General features: G+C 37.8%; 1 protein-coding gene across 2 annotated transcripts in view; it reads left to right on the plus strand.

Moving 5' to 3' along the window:
* The first annotated feature begins 9,177 nt into the window (after nt 1-9,177).
* The window catches only part of zbbx (zinc finger, B-box domain containing), a 40,557-nt gene continuing 29,696 nt past the window's right edge, over nt 9,178-20,038 (plus strand). Inside the window, exons 1-7 of one of the 2 annotated variants that reach the window (XM_079875138.1) lie at nt 9,178-9,525; nt 10,190-10,306; nt 10,570-10,683; nt 15,361-15,451; nt 15,679-15,730; nt 16,219-16,331; nt 19,284-19,379. In XM_079875138.1, coding sequence (XP_079731264.1) covers nt 10,245-10,306; nt 10,570-10,683; nt 15,361-15,451; nt 15,679-15,730; nt 16,219-16,331; nt 19,284-19,379 — 528 coding nt within the window. In that variant the 5' untranslated portion in view covers nt 9,178-9,525; nt 10,190-10,244. Of the gene's footprint in view, nt 9,526-10,189; nt 10,307-10,569; nt 10,684-15,358; nt 15,452-15,678; nt 15,731-16,218; nt 16,332-19,283; nt 19,380-20,038 lie in introns of both variants that reach the window. The other variant, XM_079875139.1, reaches the window with a different exon arrangement.

Here is a 20,038-nt window from a genome sequence, read left to right on the forward strand (position 1 = left end):
TTATTCATCAGTGGAGACATTTTTTTTTTTAAATTATCCAGTCCTTATATTTAGATAGTTAGCTGATGCTAGGCTAGCGCGAGTCAATGGTAGATGTTAGCCAGCCATTAAAAACCGTTTTACCCACTCCACAGTGCACCAAACGCAAATCAATTATAACACTAGACTATCGATGCAAATGTCCGTTGAGAGAATAATGTTAGAAATCAAACTTACCTTTCATCACATTGCATTAGTTATAATTTGTTCCCTGTAATCATAAGCCTTGTCTACAGCAGCAGCGGAGTGATATTGATTACCTAGGCAACCGAGTGAGCCGGTACACACATGTACTACACACACTGTGCACTACACACAGCGCTTCTGTTCTGTTTACTTTTTGCCGCATTACTAACCGGAGCAAAGTAAAATTCCGCAGCTGCTGAGAAACTAGTTCCTTTGGGATCATTGAGATGAAAGGTAAGTTTGATTTCTAACATTATTCTCTCAACGGACATTTGCATCGATAGTCTAGTGTTATAATTGATTTGCGTTTGGTGCACTGTGGAGTGGGTAAAACGGTTTTTAATGGCAGGCTAACGCATCTACCGTTGACTCGCGCTAGCCTAGCATCGGCTAACTATCCAAATATAAGGACTGGATAATTTAAAAAAAAAAAATGTCTCCACTGATGAATAACAACCAGGCTGACTTAAAAATTAGGTCCGATGTCAAAAATCCCGAACCACCCCTTTAACACAACCACCCACTAACTCATTCACTCACTCACTCACTCACTCACTCACTTTACCCACCGACTTACTCATCCAACGACTCACTCACTCACTCACTCACTCACCCATCCACTCAACCCACCGACTTACTCATCCACCGACTCACTCACAAACCCACTCACTCACTCACTCACTCAACCACCCACCCACCCACCCACTCACTCACTCACTCACCCACCGACTCACTCAATCACTCACCCACCGACTCACTCACTCACTCACAAACCCACCCGCCCACACACCGACTCACTCACAAACCCACCCGCCCACACACCGACTCACTCACTCACTCACTCACTCACTCACTCACTCACTCACTCACTCACTCACTTACTCAGCCACTCAACCATTCACTCACTCACTTACTCACTCACTCACTCACTCACTCACCCACTGATTCACTCACAAACCCACCCTCCCACCCTCCCACCCACTCACTCACTCACTCACTCACTCACTCACTCACTCACTCACTCACTCACTCACTCACTCACTCACTCACTCACTCACTCACTCGTTTATTTGTTTGGTAAAATAAGGTCTGTGGCTAACATTACTTCTACTGTAGTTGAGCACAAATCTGCATCTGTGCACAAATATAGTCACACCATTCTTAAAAGAAACCCAGCTTAGACTATCAGCATCTGGTGAATGGTTTCACCTGTGTTGGACGTCCATGGCTGCTGGTCACATGTGGACACGTTTTTTATCTCCCTACAGCAGCCCTGACGGTCACACTTATCTTCATGCTTTTTTTTTTTTTTCTTCATGCTTAGATCAAACCTAAGGTGAGAAACCAGCCTGCTGGCCAAATAAATGAATAATGCAGGATCAAACACATGGTAATCCCCTTTGACTTATAAATGAAAGGATGGGTTGATGTTTTTTAATGAATTCTGGTTAGAAAAAATGGCAAAATGGACATTAAAGATCCTTTGAAAAAGACATTCTGGTAAAATCTGGCCAAATTGTTCCAGTAGTGACCTCTAGATGGCAGTGGGGTTATTAAAACAGTTAAGCAGAGCAATTCAGTGACATATTTATTTGACTGTTTCCAAGTAATCGAATTGCTCTATATGTAACCCATGCAGGTTCGAAGCTCAGAAAACGTTTGAAAAAGAAGGTTTTCATAAGGTCAAATCATGTTGTTTTCATTGATTATAATGAGCAGCATAACAAAACATCCCAGAAGGAAAAAGCCATGCCGGAGTGCTTTTATCAAGGGCTGTGTGATGATTTACTTCCTCAGACGCCGAGCAGCACCTGAAACTCGCCAGAGGTGAAAAAGGAACGTCATAAATTTTCATGAACATCATAACAAAGTCGTTTGGTCACGCCCTAAAAATATTATACGGGATGGAAATGGACGTTGTCTGGAGTGCAGAAGTGTGTCCTCAACGTCCTGGGCCTTTGGTGAAGAGATGCCTGTCTGTTTGCCAGGTCTGAAACACAGGACGAGGCCTGACACATTTGGCAGGTCCCTGTGTCAGTGATTTAGCAGACTCTTCTTTACAGATATGCCACTTTTTTTCTTCTTCTTTACACCAGTCCTCACTAAAGATAACTTTTTGACCATTTTTTTTGGATACATCTGGTACCATTATTTTGTCCAGTATCTTAAATATTTTTTTTTCTCAATGACCTTCTGAATAAACAAAGAAAAATACACATAAAAGTACTCACATTTTAATGAAATTATCCATATTCTTTTTGTTTTCAGTATACTTATTTTATATTTTTCTTGACTCGTCCACTGTCTTGATTTTTTTCCCAATGACTTTCTAAAAAAAATTTAATTACAAAAAAATACAAATAAATAAAACTTATTTTAAACAGTTTTTTAATTATTTAATTTGTTTTTTTCTGTATTTTTAGTATACTTTTTCATATTTTTTTCTCGAAATGTCTTGAATTTCAGTGACCTTCTAAAAAATTAAACAAATAATAATAATAAATATTGGTTAAATAGTAATATTTTTTTAAAAAAAATTATCCACACCCCATACTCTAAACTTTTTTCAATTATCTTGAATCATTTATTTTTTCTCCAAACAAACCTTCACTGCATTAGAATGTACTTTTTGGAGGCTTTTTGACTTTGGAGCTCTAATGTCAAATTCGCCCTTTTATAAACATAACCCTTCTTTTCAAATCTATTATCAGCAGAGAAGGAACGTTGTTTCAGAGATGGTGGAAGTTAATATATTTTGATGAAAGATTATGGAGGCAAATTTTCCTTCAGAATAACTCACTGACAAATCGCTCACAAGAAATGAAGAAAGTAAATAGGATCAGTTTTGATTTCATAATGATTTTAATCGTGCCCTTCTAACATGTCTTTTTCCAGATTTTAGGACTGTCATGACAGGACGTTGTGTTGATGTCAGGAGTGAAAACACACCCCTCGATGTCAGTGGATCTTAGCCGGTGACAGCATCATCAGAATGCTAGTCTGTCACAACCGGATGCTTTGGCTCAGATCCGTAGCTTTGTGGAGCCCAGCGGGCCGCAGGCTGCCAGACCCTGATCAGAGGAACTTTCACGCCTGTCTGATTTCCATCAGTTTCATATTTCTCAACATAATCTCTCACTCTTCCATAGTCAGACTCTCATAGCATGCTTATCTCCTACCCTATACTATTCTCTCTCTCTCTAACAGTGTTAAGTTTTGGAAATCCTGCTGTCAAAAAGACTGTGCTTTGCAAGTGAAAAGGTCACTTTTCCCCGCATCTTCCCCAGAGCCGACCAGCACTACATGCGTTTTTGCCCTTATATCACGTTAATATCTTGCTACTCCAAGATTGACGCGTCTGACAATCTGACCCTCGGATTTTTGCGACCTTGTGACCTCTCCTCACTGGCAGCATGGTGGAGGTCACTAAGTGGTGAGAAAAATCTGACCAAGATGAACTGGCTTGTCAAACCGACCCACCATGTTGTGACCACAGCATCTATTACAAGGTCTGCATGCCTTTTTCCTTTATAAGCACCATGATCATCAGTTCATCTCTGTCTACTGCCCCCATCCTCCATCTGTTTTCTAAGACAGCATACTAACTGAAATGGAACCGCATAAGTAATTGATTTAGAATGCTCTAGGTGATAGGAGACTGTGCTTACAATGGATTCCCACATACATTGATGTTAGCATGTAGCTTAGCTGATGATGTGACATTGTAATGTGATGTTGTTAAAATAGTCACTTTTTAATTGAATTATTAGTTTTCAACATTCAATACTTTTAATAAACTTTGTCAATGAACTAATTAAATAAATAGCATTCAAATACAGGTTAAAACCAACTTCTAAATAACAGAAATATTGGTAAAAAATAGTTGCTTTCACTTTTTAATGAACTTTTTATAATTTTTTTAAAATGTAATATTTAAAATTTTTTATGTTATTTAGTTTACTAAATTAATAAATAACATGCAGAAATATTTTTTTTAAATAGTCATATTTTAGTATTTTATCCATATACCATTTCTGTATTTTTAGTATATTTTTCTCACTTAAAGGAGAACTCCGGTCAATTTTAACATTGAGCTAATTTTTTTGTAAATTTGGAGTGCTGTCAGTACAGAGAACAACGACAAAAATCGGTGTTGCCTACACCGTGTTATCCTCTTTTTAAAATTTGCACCCTGTTGACTTCAATGGGGCAAGTTTTAAGCCTGCTTTTAGCCTCTTAACATCCTTGATGTGTCATTACAAGTGCACAGCCAATGTGAGTGATTCCTTCAGAGTGAACACGGGTGAATCTGACTGCAGTAGATGTGAAAGATATGAATAAAAATGAAGTTAATTCGGCCAGCGCACATACCTGTATTTATTTCCTGTTTTCGGTCGAAGTCCATAGTAGTCGATTGTCGAGTTCACGCGCGTGATCATAGGTAACTAAGCAACAGTGGAGAACTCGACAATCGATTACTGTGGACTTCGACGACAGGAAATACAGGTAGGCCTATGTGCGCTGGCCGAATTCTTCATTTTTATTCATATCTTTCACATCTACTGCAGTCAGATTCACCCGTGTTCACTCTAAAGGAATCACTCACATTGGCTGGGCACTTGTAATGACACATCAAGGATGTTAAGAGGCTAAAAGCAGGTTTAAAACTTGCCCCATATAAGTCAATAGGGTGCACATTTTAAAAAGTGGATAACACGGTGTAGGCAACACCGATTTTTGTTGTTGTTCTCTGTACTGACAGCACTCCAAATTTACAAAAAAATGAGCTCAATGTTAAAATTGACCGGAGTTCTCCTTTAACACTTATTGTTGGGGTTATTTTTTTCCCCAACAAACTTCTAAATAATATATATGTAAACAAATAAATCGTATGCACAAATATCTGTTAGAAAAAATATTTTTATTTATTTTATTGATACTTTTTCTGCATTTTTTCTTGTATCGTCCACTATCTTGAATTATTTTTTTTTCTTTTAATGCATTCTGGGATTGTGTTCGCTACAAAAGATACATGTGACGCTGCCTTTTAATTTGGCAAAAAGACAATACCTTATCATGACTGATTTTAATATTTCATTTTTAATTTAATAACCCTTTATTCACCCAATATAACTGTTTTTTTTTTGGGGGGGGGCACGTGTAATATGCAGCACAATATGTGAGCAAACGCTGAGAAATAGAAAGTCTTGTTAATAACAGTACATTTCCGTCTAGTCATACTAATGATTTTAAATTGTTAACCGCCCTCTGGTCATAGTTCAGCAGATTTCACAATATTTTAAAATCAGTCGTCCCGTATGAAAGCCAGAGTTAACAAATGACATTTGAATCAGCCGCTGTGATCGAGCACCATAATGGATTAAATAGCCCTGACATTTCAACACATGCGCCACATTTTACCTCTCATCTGTCACTGTTAAACCACATGACCTCTGTGCTTTTAATCTCTCTCTCTCTCTCTCTCTCTCTCTCTCTCTCTCTCTCTCTCTCTCTCTCTCTCTCTCTCTCTCTCTCTCTCTAAGATTGTAATGTCCAGCTCATTTGTATGCTGTCCTAGTCTGAGTATCTTGCTGGTGGCTGGAGCCAAAGTTGTGGCATCAGATTGATTTAAATAGATATTAGAGTGAATCTCACAAAACTGTCAACATCTCTCGGTCGTATTTCATAAGAAATATTGCTCAGAGACATTATTACATTACAATTAATCATTGCATCCGTCCGTCCATCCGTCCTTCCTTCCTGTAGAGAGAGTGTTTGGGAATTTTTAACCTAATAATCATTCGTTTTGCAATTGTTGCACAGAAATGACTTATTTTAAAAAAGGGGTAAAAATATAGCCTTCATTTATTTTCTGCAAAACATTTATTTATTTGTCTGTTTGTTTATTTTAGGGGTGTAGTGTGATCTGGACATTGTGAGATTCATATTTCATTAATTTTTCTCATACAACAAATAATTTTAAACATTTGTCACGAAAAATAATAGCACAATGCCCAAAGAATAGGCTATTACTTTATGCAAACTATTTGGGGGTGAAAACTGCAAAGTGACTTGTTTTTGTGAGATTTATATTTCATACTGTATACTGTGTATATAGAAGATACCTTTTTAAACTGTATAATTATCACACACATAGTGTAGGATCTGTGGGTCACAAACTCTTTGGTGAGTGTCATGCAGGAAGGTGAGGCAGATGGGGAAGGCAAAATCTACTATCAACCTTCATCTGTGTTGCCTTGAGAAAAAGAGGGAGAGCAATGCCTGCCTTCCCTCTCTCTCTCTTTCGTCTCAGTACAGAGAGAGGCAGGGAAGCAGCAAGGAAAGAGGAATGGAGAGGCAAGACCAGATCTGGAAGAATACCTTTGCAATAGCAGATCTGAAAGTTTGAACTCCAGCTGAATACAAATGAGGATGGCCTGTGTTGAGGCAGGCACAGTTAGAGAAACTCACATACACACACACTTCACGTCGGGGTCCTGATCACCGTGTTGGGGTTTAGTTTTCAATAACAAGTGATTATTACACAGCCGCAAATAAATAAATAAATGGACATGAAATATTGATTGGATTTTAAATGAGTTTATTATGTGAGAAGAAAGAGTGCGCAGAGTGATACGAGAGACTTCAAACTAGCACAGCTGTGTTGGAAATCATTTTCCTGGACGATGCTCAATTATACAGTTTAGCATCCATATGCAAAAATATTTTGGAATGAAAATGATTTTTAATAAATATTCAGGTCCGAAATATTTGTATGTGGCTCTGAGCATCTTATTTGGTAATCAGTTACATTTATATAATGATTTTGGAGTGTAAACATTTTCCCTAAAGGGATAGTTCTATGAAGGTAATATGGTGCCATAAAGAATCGCATGCACCGCCACAAAAGTGTACATAAGATTGCAAGCGTAAATTAAATTTGAATGCGCAAGAGATGATTTATAAAAGCGTAAATCGTGTAGGAAAGTGTAAGAAAAAAATATTTGCAGCATTTTAGTGTTATTCGTAAGTGTAATTCATGTAGTGTGAAGCTGCAGCTTCATGCTTACGCAAAATAAATATGATCTGTATTCTTCTGACTTCCATTTTTCCACACTTACACTTTTGGGACGTTTTTTTTTCTTTCTTTTTTTTCGCACAACTACGGCCAAAAGCATTGCAAACTCAATGAGTGAGAGAATCGTGCCAAAACTGTAAGTGTAGCTAAAAGAAAGACTCAGCTGTACAAATCGGGTTATTTGGGGAACTTTTTTGCCTCATGTACACAATAAGTCATTTAGACATTTGCAACAGTTTATTTTTTTTATGTTTATTTTTAACTGTTTTGCAGTTCCTGACTCTGTTGTTTTAAGTTGCAAATTGCTGTTCACAGGCTTGCAATGCTTTTGGCCGTATTTGTGCGAAAAAAACGTGCCAAAAGTGTAAGCGTGGAAAAATGGAAGTCAGAAGAATATAGATCCTATTTATTTTGCGTTAGCATGAAGCTGCAGCTTCACAATACATGCATTACACCACTTGAAAGGCGATTTACACCTTTACAAATCTTCTTCTGCACATGCAAATTTACACTTGCAATCTTATGTACACTTTCACAAATCTTACCCTGCACATGCAATTCTTTATTGCATCATATTACCTTAATAATAGTTCACCCAGAAATGAAAATGTTGTCATCATTTTCTCACCCTAAAGTTGTTCCAAACCTGTATGAGTTGAACACAAAAGAATGTTAGTAATCGAACAGTTGATGGTAGCCATTGACTTCCATAGAAGGAAAACAAATGCAAGTCAATGGGTGCCGTCAACTATCTGGTTACCAACATTCTTTAAAATATAATCTATTGTGTTCAACAGAAAAATACACTCATACAGGTTTGGAACAACATGAGGGTGAGTAAATGATGACAAAACTAACCCTTTAAATGTTTACATGTAAACATCAGTAATTTATATATCACCAGCCAGACATTTTTAAAGAAAGAGCTACTTGCAAGTTTACACTGATTTTTGCTTATTGTTTGAAATATGAATTATGAATTTTGTGGTTGATCATATATGATTATTCAAAGATGAATACATTTTATTTGAATTTGATGAATGAAAATAAATGTAGAACTGAAATGGCTGACACAAAACTCCCATGAAAACAAAACAGCACACTAATTTTTGTAGACTAATTGAGACATACGGTGCTGACGCTTTAATGAGTGTTCTTATGACTGCAATCAAAACATCCACATGAAATTTGATTTTAGTGCTGAAATGATTTTAATTAGGAAATCAAGCTGTCCATAATTACAGGATCAACAGAGGTCTCTCTCCTCTGTGTCAGAAAGCTACATGATGCATCAGGACTTCATTAGCAGAAATATTACAGTTGCCAAACACAAAGAAAACAGTAAAACTCTGCTATTTATGTTCCCTCAAGAAACTTTTTAATAACCCCTCTCACAAGCTCACATTCTTTGCCAAAAACACCTCAACACCCGTCCTGAGCTCCAGCTATTCCTTTCACTGTTTTAACACTGTGTCATGTGGGGTTTGAAGGTTATGTTTTTGTCTATGCTTGCATGTAATTGTATTATTGTGCAATAATAATTCAGAATTTCATACGAATGTAGATACATTTATTTTTAAGCTTATTACATTTTTCCAATTACATCATGTTGTTTTTTGCTATTATTATTATTGTCGTTGTTCCTGATGTTGTAATCATTAAATGCAACCATATATGTTGTAACAAAGAAGATTGTGCTGCCTTCACGTGCTATTGGAATTATCGTACATTTTTGGACATGAACGCCCTCTCAAGTCGGATTTACCACTGGGAACCTCGGGGTAGGCTACGAAACTTCCCAGGAGGACTTGAACGCACCATAAGTTTGATACCCAAGTTCCCGAGTTGGGCGTGCTATAAGCGTGAACAATTCTAGGATGGTAATTCAGCAAGCTATCTAGATGTTGTCAGTGAATTGGACGCTAAATATCATTTCGGCTTTTAATAAGATTTTCCCCAAAATAGGCAAGAATAAACCTAGCGTCATCCTGTTCTTTCCGACGACAACAAAGCACTTGAATGCGCCGAGCTCGTAGTCACGACCTCAGAAGTTGAAAGTAGGAATATCCGATAGCAGAGCAGTGAGCACATGCAGGCTGTCAGCTCAATGTACTAGGACCTGCGCATGCCTAGCACTAGAAAAACTCTCGCGAGACGCGTTGCTATAACGACAGACGTACACAGTTTTCACAAGAGGCATTTCGGGAGGACGATGTGTTAAGGTGAGTGCTTTAATAACCTGCGAAAATTTGATAAAGTATTGTTGGTAATGTATCTTTTAACTCTGTACAGTGAGTGTAGCAGCTCTCACCTTTGTTTTGGAAAGCTCTTAATCATTCTAACGCCCAAGTTGTAATTTATTTAATCTTAAATGGTTAACAAGCAGAAAACTACAAAACGGGAAGGTAATGTGGTAAAACCATGTTTTAGACATGCACCATGTCATATTCTTTGACATGTCTTTGAGTTCCATATATTACAGTATGTCAAAAGTTTACAAAATGGCTCTAACATGGTTCTTTTGCTATGTACCATGGTGGTGCCATGGGATTCTTTGACATACAATACCTTTGGGTACCATGCATATGTCATTTTATGTCAAATGTTTGCAATAACAAAATGGCACTACCATGGTTATTATAGCCTGGTATTCTTTTAAGTACATTTGAGTACCATGAAAATACCTTTTTATATAAATAAATATACTAATCATTCAGTACCACGATACGATACCATCACCATACCATGGTACCAATACAGTGCTTCTTTTTTTTTTCCGTAAAAGTCTGCTGCTGTTCATTTCATTGGCCCTTTTTGTAGGTTAATTCAGTGAAATTTGTCCTATTCTGTGCTGTGTTTCTCACTCAGAACTCTTTTTTCCCTCAGAACACTTCAGTGGAAATTACTGCCTGTGAAGCTTACAGTCTGATCAGAGAGCACCATGAATTTAAACAACTTTGTGGTACTTCCCAGCAAGCCCAAGTCAATGAAGTTAAATGTCAGGTTTGAACAGTCGGCTCCCTTGAGTTTCTTTTCACGCTTCAGATTTTTCACATTATTAACAGCACGCAACACGTCGCTTTTGCAAATGGCGGCGCTCCAAATATTTAGAGTAGTCTGTTCAAAATAAAATGATTTTGTGTATTCAGTTGAATGATTGTCTAAAGCAGACTGACACAAATACAACAAGTCAGGGTCACATTGGTTTACAAGTAAACATGTAGTACATCAAATTGTATATTTCTGTATGTGTATGTTTTTCCCAGGAATCTACGGGAATTGCGTATGGAAACAGTGCAGCTGGATCAACATGCCAAGGAGATGGAGAGCAGACTGGAGGAGCTCAAACAGCGTATGAATCAGGAGAAAGAGGAGAGGGAGTGAGTAAAATAGGGAGGGGAGGGACAGCTTGTTGAATTAATGAATGAGTGAGTAGATGAATAAATTAACGAGCCAAACAATGACTGTGACAGAGAGTGTTGAGATAAAAGAGAAAATGCAAACAATGAAACGGTGATGAATAAAATGAAAAACATAGGATGAGATAGCAAGTGAAAGAGAGAATGAGAGATTATGAGGGTTGGTGTGGAGACAAAGACAGAGGAATCCAATTGAATAATTCACCCAGAATTAATATTCTGTTCATGGTTTTTTTCACCCTCCCAAAACTTGTATGCAGCTGTTTTTCTACCTTGAATTTTTTACTATTTTTTTCCTCATACAGTGACAGTTTTCAGTGACCATGGCTGTCAAACTCCAAAAATAAAAAAGAAACAACAAAATCTCCATAGTCCATTTGACATACTGCAAGTCTTTTGAAGCTATACAATTACATTTACTGTGTGCACTTGGCAGACACTTTTATCCAAAGCAACTTACCTTCAAGGCATAGGCCTACATTTTTTTTTATCAGTTCATGCATTCCCTGGGAATCGAACCCATGACCTTGGCAGTGCAAGCACCATGCTCTACTTTTCGAACTTTGTGTGATGAACAGATCATTTTTTTTTTATTTTACTACTAAAAACGGCAAATCCTCTTCAGTTACCAGGTTTGGCATCAATCACGATTTATCAAGAGACATATGAGAACCAATGACACATCAGAACCCAACATGATGTGCCAAATGCCACCATATTTGATTGGAAAGCTGCAGAGGAGTAGAAGAGTAATTAACATCTTAAATTTGGGTCTTCAGAAGACTTGAAATATAGGGCAGGAGCCTATATTTATGTTTTTTTAATAGAGTTTAACTTTTCTGGTCACTATGAACCGCACATGGATGTCAAGTTGAAGTAGCTGGATTTACTTATATAAATAAAATAAAAGACATAAAATTAAAAATATGATGTAATTTTTAGCATTTTAATTAAGATGATTTTAAACACTTTTTATACTTATTGTGGGCCCCCTGGAAGTGTGCAGAGGCCCCATAGTGGGCCCTTGCTCCCTGTTTGAGAACTGCTGCTTTATTATACTGTATTTGATTCAGAATATTCCTGTATACTACGTTCACATAGCACTTAAATGTGGCCCAAATCTGATTTTCTTTCCTCGCATAAGACGCAGAAATAAAGCACATGCATATCAGTATTTTTTGCAATGTGACTTTGTAAATACATTAATCGAACTTGACATTTCTCATAAAATGTCAGTCCATTAAACCCAGTGCATACAGTACAAGCTTTCTCAATGGTATCTGTCACCTACTGTAAGTGCAGTGCCTTGCAGAAACGCTCTGACATATATAGTTGAAGGTTGCCAAAGACATCCTAAAGTTCTCAGAGAAGACATTATGTTCCCAGCATTCCTTGTTCCAATTGTACATCCATACATACACTCCTGTTCTGTCTATGTATGTGTGGGTTAGTTTAGGACCAGGATCTGATATGAGCAACATTTAAAAATTTGTGTAAACGACTGACTATCTTTTGATACTTCAATCGTGGGAAGCTACAAACAGTTCGTATAGTATATGTAGGTAAGATAGAGAAGAAGTGGAAATGGAGTGACAGAGATGACATTAGCTTTAAAATCTGATCGGCACATGGAGTATGTAGCTTCTGGCCTGCTCTGCAGGCAATCTCGGGTGATGGTTTGACTTCTTAGCGAACTGGTTTGATGGAATCAGCATAGCCATCGAGTGGAAGGAAATTGAGTCATCTCGGCTCCAGCAGCTCTGCTCTCGCTGCACATCCATGCTTGTCTTCCCATTTCTTCCTAACAAATTAAGATTAAGTAGGACCCTATGCCAAAACGAGGAAGGCAGGAAATTAGTTTTCTGTCAAAATAAAAGAATAGGAAAAAAATAACATCAGTAGTTATTAATTTGATGTCTCTCTCTCTCTTTCTCTTCTCAGCCCGGCCCCTTTCCTACAGCTCTTCATTAATAACACTAAAATGTGACCTGTGGAGGTCCACCTCATGAATTTATAGTGGCGGCCGTTTTAGGTGTACGTATCAGCTCATAACTCAACAGGGGAGGGAAACACTATAGTAATGGGGAAGATGCAGTGAATACATCATATTCCTATATATACTACCAAACAAACGCAAACATATACATGAAGTCGGTCAGAAAGAATGATGTTGAGGTAGCGTGAGGAATGAATTTCAGGATGAATTATGTTGAGATAGCGTGAAGAATGAATTTATCTGTAATTTAACATATTTGTGCCTAGAAAGTGGATATATCAGCGAGGCGGAAAGCCGAACGGAGACAATAGCATGAAGCTATACCAGCGAGTTCTTCACAGGGATGGATGGCGCCAATTGCATCTGTATCAATAACACAAGGCAGCACTTTCCTGAAAATCAGATGAATGAATGCAGCATGAATGCAGCTATAGACTAGATGTCTGTGAGATCTGGGCTGCGTACCGGAACTGTCATATTAAGGAATGTAAGCGGTACCATATCTAAATTACGACTGGCTCCATACGGACGTTTTAAAATAAAACTGTTGTAGATTAGCTCTTATCGGTGGCCATTAATCAAAGCAGAACTTCTGTTGCGGGTGCCATGCTGGGAATGGTTGATGTTATCTTCCTCCATGCTCAACCTGCTTGCTGTTTATTGCAGTGAAGGCAGAGGACTAAAGGCTACAGGTGAATTCATAAGAGTAGATTAGAGTCGATAGGCACTGGCTTTGTGCTTGGTGTAAGCTGTGCTTTCAAAGTGAGCCTTTTTTAATAGTTTGTCTGTCCTTTCAGAGCTGGTCATCAGTATACACTATCATTTAGAAGTTTGGGGTCAGTACGAATTTTTTTTTTTAAAGAAATGAATACTTTTAATCAACTAATGCATTAAATTGACCAAAAAATACATTTCTAATGTTACAAAAGATTTCTATATCAATTAAATGCTGTTCTTATGAACTTTCTATTTATCAAAGAATCTGGATTTTTTTTTTTATCAGTTTCTACAAAAATATGAAGCAGCACTACTGTTTTCAACATTGGTAATAATAAGAAATGTTTCTTGAGCAGCAAACAGCATATTAGAATGATTGCTGAAGGATCATGTGACACTAAATACTGGAGAGAATTCAGCTTTGCCTTCACAAGAAAAAATTACATTTTAGTTTGATTTAACACAAGGTTAAATGTGCAGTAGTTTAACCTCTCACCTGTCCCACTACCGCCACACAATGTACTCGAGTAGCAGAGGAGTTGGTTGTCTGTGACCCTGACAGGAGATAAGTGTTTGTCTTGTTGGTTGGCACTCAGTGTGTGCTCCTGATGGTAATCCGCCAGTTGTTAGCACAACTGCCACGTTGCTTGTGCGTTTCCCTATAATGCTGACAGGCAGGCTTGAGCGCGGTTAATCCCCATCCCAAACGCCCGTCTCCATCAGACTGATAAAGGCCAGCACATAAACAGCCCTTAATGAGAGTGGACAGCACGCAGAGGAAGTGTCCTCTCTCCCTGCTGGCCCTTTCCAAAGTCTCTGACTTTCTCAGTCTTTAATAATATGAGATGGATTTAAGTGGAGCTGGAGTATTTTTAGCATGACTTTTCCCATTGCTCAAATTAGGGTTAGGTATTTAAGATGGCCCCAAAGGGACCACCTCTATAGTTAGTGTGCCGTAAATCACTTTGACAAATTAGTAAATTAATGATTCGTAAAAACTCAAACACAAGTGCCTACCCTACTTCTGCTGAACACATTGAGCTCAAGCATTTCTGTGGTAAAGTCACATGACCTGTCAGCGAGTACACATTCCTCTGGGATTGTGATATTTAAACAGTCTCTTTTTTTCTGAATTTTTCAGGCAGTCATCCAAACAGTTTCACGACCTTGAAGTGGCACCAGCATGAGAGAAAGATACATTTCAAGAGCACGGTTTCCTCTTTACTTGAAAAATTATATTGTACAAGCAGACACACATAGCATACATTTCCATCCTTTGAACACATTCAGGCTTGCGGCTCTATGCCAACATGACAGCCCACCCTAAACAAACGGCCTCCCCCGCAATCACACCGTGAATTATTTAGACTGTTGATTTGATGTGGCAACCAAAACAACAAATCAGAAAACAAATGAAGTCGACCTCCATCTGTGTATCTGTGTGAATTATGTAGGGCAAAGCTTTCATGTACTGTTTGTGTTTGTTTTTCATCATTTGATATGTGCTTAATTAAAAGTTACCAATCAGCAAGTGTTCTTGTTTTTTCCTTCTTTTTTATTTATAAATTGACATTCCAAAGAAAATATGGCGATTGTCTGTGTGAAAGCCACCCCCACAATGCTAGAATGGTGTGGATAGTTACCAGGGCGTTGCTAAGGTGTTGCTAAGGAGTGGTTTCTAGGGCGCTGCATACCGGCTCAAGTCAAAAGAGATATGGCTCCTTTAAGTCTGGGATTTTTCGCCTGTTTTATCTTCTGTCAAGCGGAAATTATGTTTGATTTGCTGTCCGTAGCACACATGTTGAAGAGTTAAGCACTGGATTTTAATACTTAGAGCTAAGGGTTTTTCAAAAAGTAATAGTAAGTACTATAAATTCTGCAGTTCTGTGCTAAACTGAGCAACTTTCTGTGATATTTCCACACAGGAAGATGGGAGCTTCTCACTGGCATTCTGCACAGGCTCTGGCCCCTGCGTTTCAAAGAGTCAAGACGAACAAGGAGAACGCACCTCGCAGAGTAAGTCTTTTCTCATCAGACATCATCTTTTCATGCTAACACACAAATAAACTCTGTCTGCCTGTCCATCTGTTTAAGATATCCAGTCTCAATCAGGCAGACTTCACCTTCAATCATGCCAGAAATGGTCCAAATCATTGGAACGCACTTTCTAGAATTAACTGCTTGAACGATTCACTGGTGGATTTGGTGATAATGTGGTGTTTGAAATATGTTGTTTCGGGCAGCTCTCTCCAGGCAAGATGAAGATTAGAGTGCTGAAGGATGAGTCTGTGCCAGGTGGGTGGCCTGGAATCTGAGATGTGTTTTGAACTCCTTTTTTCTCAAATAGATCACATGGACACTAGTATAGTAAAGTATTAGCTTTAGCCCTTTAGCCCTTCTTTTTCTGTGCGAGAACTCATTTCAGAATGGTACGAGTCAAAATTGTCTTTAATTCTGTTCCAAAGTCTAGTTAGCTAAGTAACTATTTCATCACACAAAGCTTGTTCCACTGCTTTGTTGCGCTGTATCTATCACAGAGATTGGACTGCAAAAAAGTAGTTTTCTTGATCGTAATGTTTGATTTGTTTTAATTTCTAAAAACAAGAAAGAAAGAAAGAAAGATAACAATAATGTGATCTTTTGCAGAGGGAAAAAAGTCATCCAAAGGAAAAAATATACTTGTATTTTATTTAATACTGCAAAGTTTTGAGAAAAATGGCTCCAAATTGAGCACTGAAGTGCCTGAAGTTCTGAATTTTGTGTGTGTGTTTGTATAAATGTAGCAGTTCAGAAGCAGGTAAAAGCGGAACCAGCCAGCAAGGCACATGGTGCTAACGGGAAGCTTAAACTGAGGGGAAAAGTCTGTGGACAGTGTGAAGTTCAACTGGCCGGACTGGTGAGTTTTCATCCGTTCTGTTATGTGAACCATTTTTAATCCCAAGCTATTCATCCCTTTCATTCATCATGCATCATGTCTCAGAAGTCTCTTTTTCCTCACCAAGGCTACATTTATTTAATCAAAAATTGCTGTGAAATATAATATATAAATAACTGTTTTGTTTGAATATATTTTAAAATGTAATTTATTCCTGTGACAGTAAAGCTGGATTTTCAGCAGCCATTACTCCAGTCTTCAGTGTCACAATCTTTTAGAAATCATTCTAATATACTTATTTTCTTGATGTTTACAAGGTTCATGAAGATTCATCTTTAAAAGACATTCAATAGTTCTCTTTGAGCCATTTTGTAGCAAGATATCCTTGAGCATCTTGTTTGTCTATGAAACTAACATTATGTATTTCTGAAAGTACATACATTCATACAGGGCTTTCTGTACAACTCCTCATGAGGACTTCAATGCCACTTCAGTTACTATTATTATAATTTTTTTCCCACTATAATTATTGTCTATTATTGTGGTATCATCAATTTGACCCATTCCTAGTCAGACATATTGGTCAAACAGTCTTCTCAGCCATAATAATCTAAAGCTTGGACCAGACTTCATACCGATAGTCATGGCTCTGCAAGACTAAAGTGCATGACACAAAGGTTTGTTCACACTTTCTACTCTGGGCCATGACTGGCAGCAGTAGATTGAACTGCTCCCAAATACAGTGCTGCAAATATATTCCTACTCATCCAACATGACTTCTTAGCAAGGAAGACATGAACTGCAGATTCTATAGTCCCGAAGCTCTCTTAAAAATCAGTTTGGGGAGAATGCCGCTGCTGTCCTGCACTGTGCTGCTGTAATTTATTTCAGCGGTGTTGTGCTGAAATGAGACCTTTTTTATGTGGCCATTAAAAGAGCTGGTAATGGGCACAGCTGTAGATTCACAGAGCAGCACTGTATTTACCCTTTTCTTTATTCACTGTGTGTGTGTGTGTGCTTGTGTGGCCGTATTAAAGGGGACCCAGTCACCCCTGTGAGATTTGGGACTTTCATGCACTCCTCGACTGTGTGTGTGAAGGGGACTTGAGTGCTTTGAGACAGACAGTCTCAAGGGGACATGTACCTGTGGATTTGGCACAGGCATTTGGCTGTCAAAAGACAGCAAGTGTGTTAAAGCGAATGTTTAGGGTGTGTGTGTGTCTCAATATGTATATTTATGGATGTGTAGAGCCAAAGCTTCCTAAAGGTTTCCTCCATGCTCACTCACACAACCCTAGAGGAACCCACAGGAACTAAAGTTGAGCTGAAAGCTGTTGTTTTGTTCAGAATGAAATGTGCTATTTACTGCCAACTACATAGCCTAGTATACACTGGATACAGTCTGCCTACTTTTTTTTTTTTTTTTTTAAATAGTATGTGAAATATAGTTTCAGACATCACGCTTACCGATCTGTCCTTTCACTAACTGTCTGATACATTTGACAAACACTTGCTGATACTGTATCTAGACGCTTTGTTTGTAGTTCTCAGTGGAAAGTAAACTAGATATCCACAAGCAGAATTTTATTTTTAGATTTGCTAAAATTGAATGGTGCATGATAGATGAAAAGATAACAGTTTGAGTTTAAAGTAATAAACATTTGGACACACATTAAAAAGTCTACACATTTCCATGTTTCTGAATGAGTAGGTATTTATTACTTTATTAACTATTATTTAAACGGCATGTAAAAACAAAACAAACTGCTGGTTGCTTTACTTGTCAGTTGATCTCATCCTGTCTAAGAGGGTGGATCTTAACCTAATAAAGTGCAAAACAATGGCTGAATTCTGAATAGCATAGTAACTTTATAGCTTTTCACTTTATGGCTAAAATACTAGTATTTGTATTAGAGTTGTATGCTAGTATTCTGTTCCGAATTCAGCCTTATTTTAAGATGCAAAACTATTTCCTGTTATAGTAAGTGCTATTTTAGTATTATTTATTTCTATACTATTTTTATTAATATTTTGAATTAGCTTTTATTTTTTATTTATTTTTTAACTTTTGTTATGTGCTTTTGTACTTTGTACAGGATTAGTTTTTTTAATATTTCTAATTCGATTTAAATTTACTTCAGTTTTAGTTTTAGTTATTTTCAGTTAGTTGCAAAAACAATATTTCATATATATATTTTTTTTGTAGTTTTTCATTTAATATTTTATTTTATTTCAGCATTACAATTTCAATGCTGCATTTTTGTTGTTTTATGTTTAATTTTGTGTTAAACATCTTGATTAACTAGGAGGCTTTGAGTTAATTTGTTATGCTGGTTTAAACTGCATTATGGGACAGTATTTTGCACAAGGTGCTCAGCATATACTTCACATTTTGACATATTATGTCATAGGTTAAACATGTCATGCATACAGAATATTCACATATGCCTACTGTGCACAGTGCACATAGGCTACTACAGAAATATTATTCCAAACATATCCGGAGTCTGTCCCAAAAAATTCAAACTCTTCCAAGCATTATGCATCTCTTAAGCTGAAGTGCTGCATCATCATACAGAGAGGGCATGTAGACGTTCAGAGTGAATTAATCAAGACGGCATTGCTGGGTAGATTCATTTACAAGTGGCTCTTCAACTGTGAATTTGATCGACCTTCTTTTAAATTCATGTGCCGATATGCCGTCTGTCTCTCTACCCGTCTGTCCATCAAAAGGATTCTCTTATCGCCCTCCGCACTCATTTACAATCGGTAACAAAATAATGAGCTCCCTTAAGATATGTGCAATTCCCTTCTCTCCATTTTAAAATATATCATGTTGAGCAAAAAGTGTAAGATTTTTAAATATATATTGAATATATTGTATATATATTATTCAAATAATAAAGTTTTTGGGGTAAATATACCTTGCCGTACATATCCTAGGTTTATTTAACTGTTTTTGATCTGTTTCAGATGTGTTCTGAATGCGGAGAGGATTATTGTGTGGGTTGCTTCGTAAGATTCCACCAGAAGGGGGCACTAAAGCGCCATCGCATGGTTCCCATACAGGTGAGGAGGTGTTCTGGCAACCTTCGTCCTTCCCACGCAAACACACACACACACACACACACACACACACACACACACACACACACACACCTACACACGCCCGCAGCAGCGCCAGGCACAAACACCGTCACCGAGCAGATTCCATCTTCCTCCTCCACTCCGTTTCTCAAAAACGCAGAACGCTGATCACCATTAGTGGACAATCTGCTCACTGTAACCCAACTCTGATTACACACACCTGTTCCCGGGTTAGAGAGCAGCCACACAAACACACACAGCACGAAGGACAGCTGATGTGTGTTCACACACACTCGCTCTTGTCAGCTGGAGTTTGTTTTAGAGACTTGAGCGGCCCCGTGCTGAGGTGTTTGATTGAAGCTTTTATCAGGCGGTCAATACATCCATCATCGCACCGGATCGGACCATCACTGCCAGAGGAGGGGGTGCTTGCAGTCCTGTTAGCAAAATACGCACAAACTTACTTTTTCTTCAGTCTTTGCAGTCACATTCCCTGCTGAAGAAACAACATAGATTCAAAGATATTCATTTTAACCCTAGTATGTGTTTTTTTTATTAACAAAAAAAAAGTTTTGAAAAGAAAATGTTTGAATCTTGAAAGTTTTATTATGCCTTACAGACATACATATTGAAGATTTATG

This window comes from Squalius cephalus, assembly GCF_949319135.1.
Source record: "Squalius cephalus genome assembly, chromosome: 6".
Taxonomy (NCBI): domain Eukaryota; kingdom Metazoa; phylum Chordata; class Actinopteri; order Cypriniformes; family Leuciscidae; genus Squalius; species Squalius cephalus.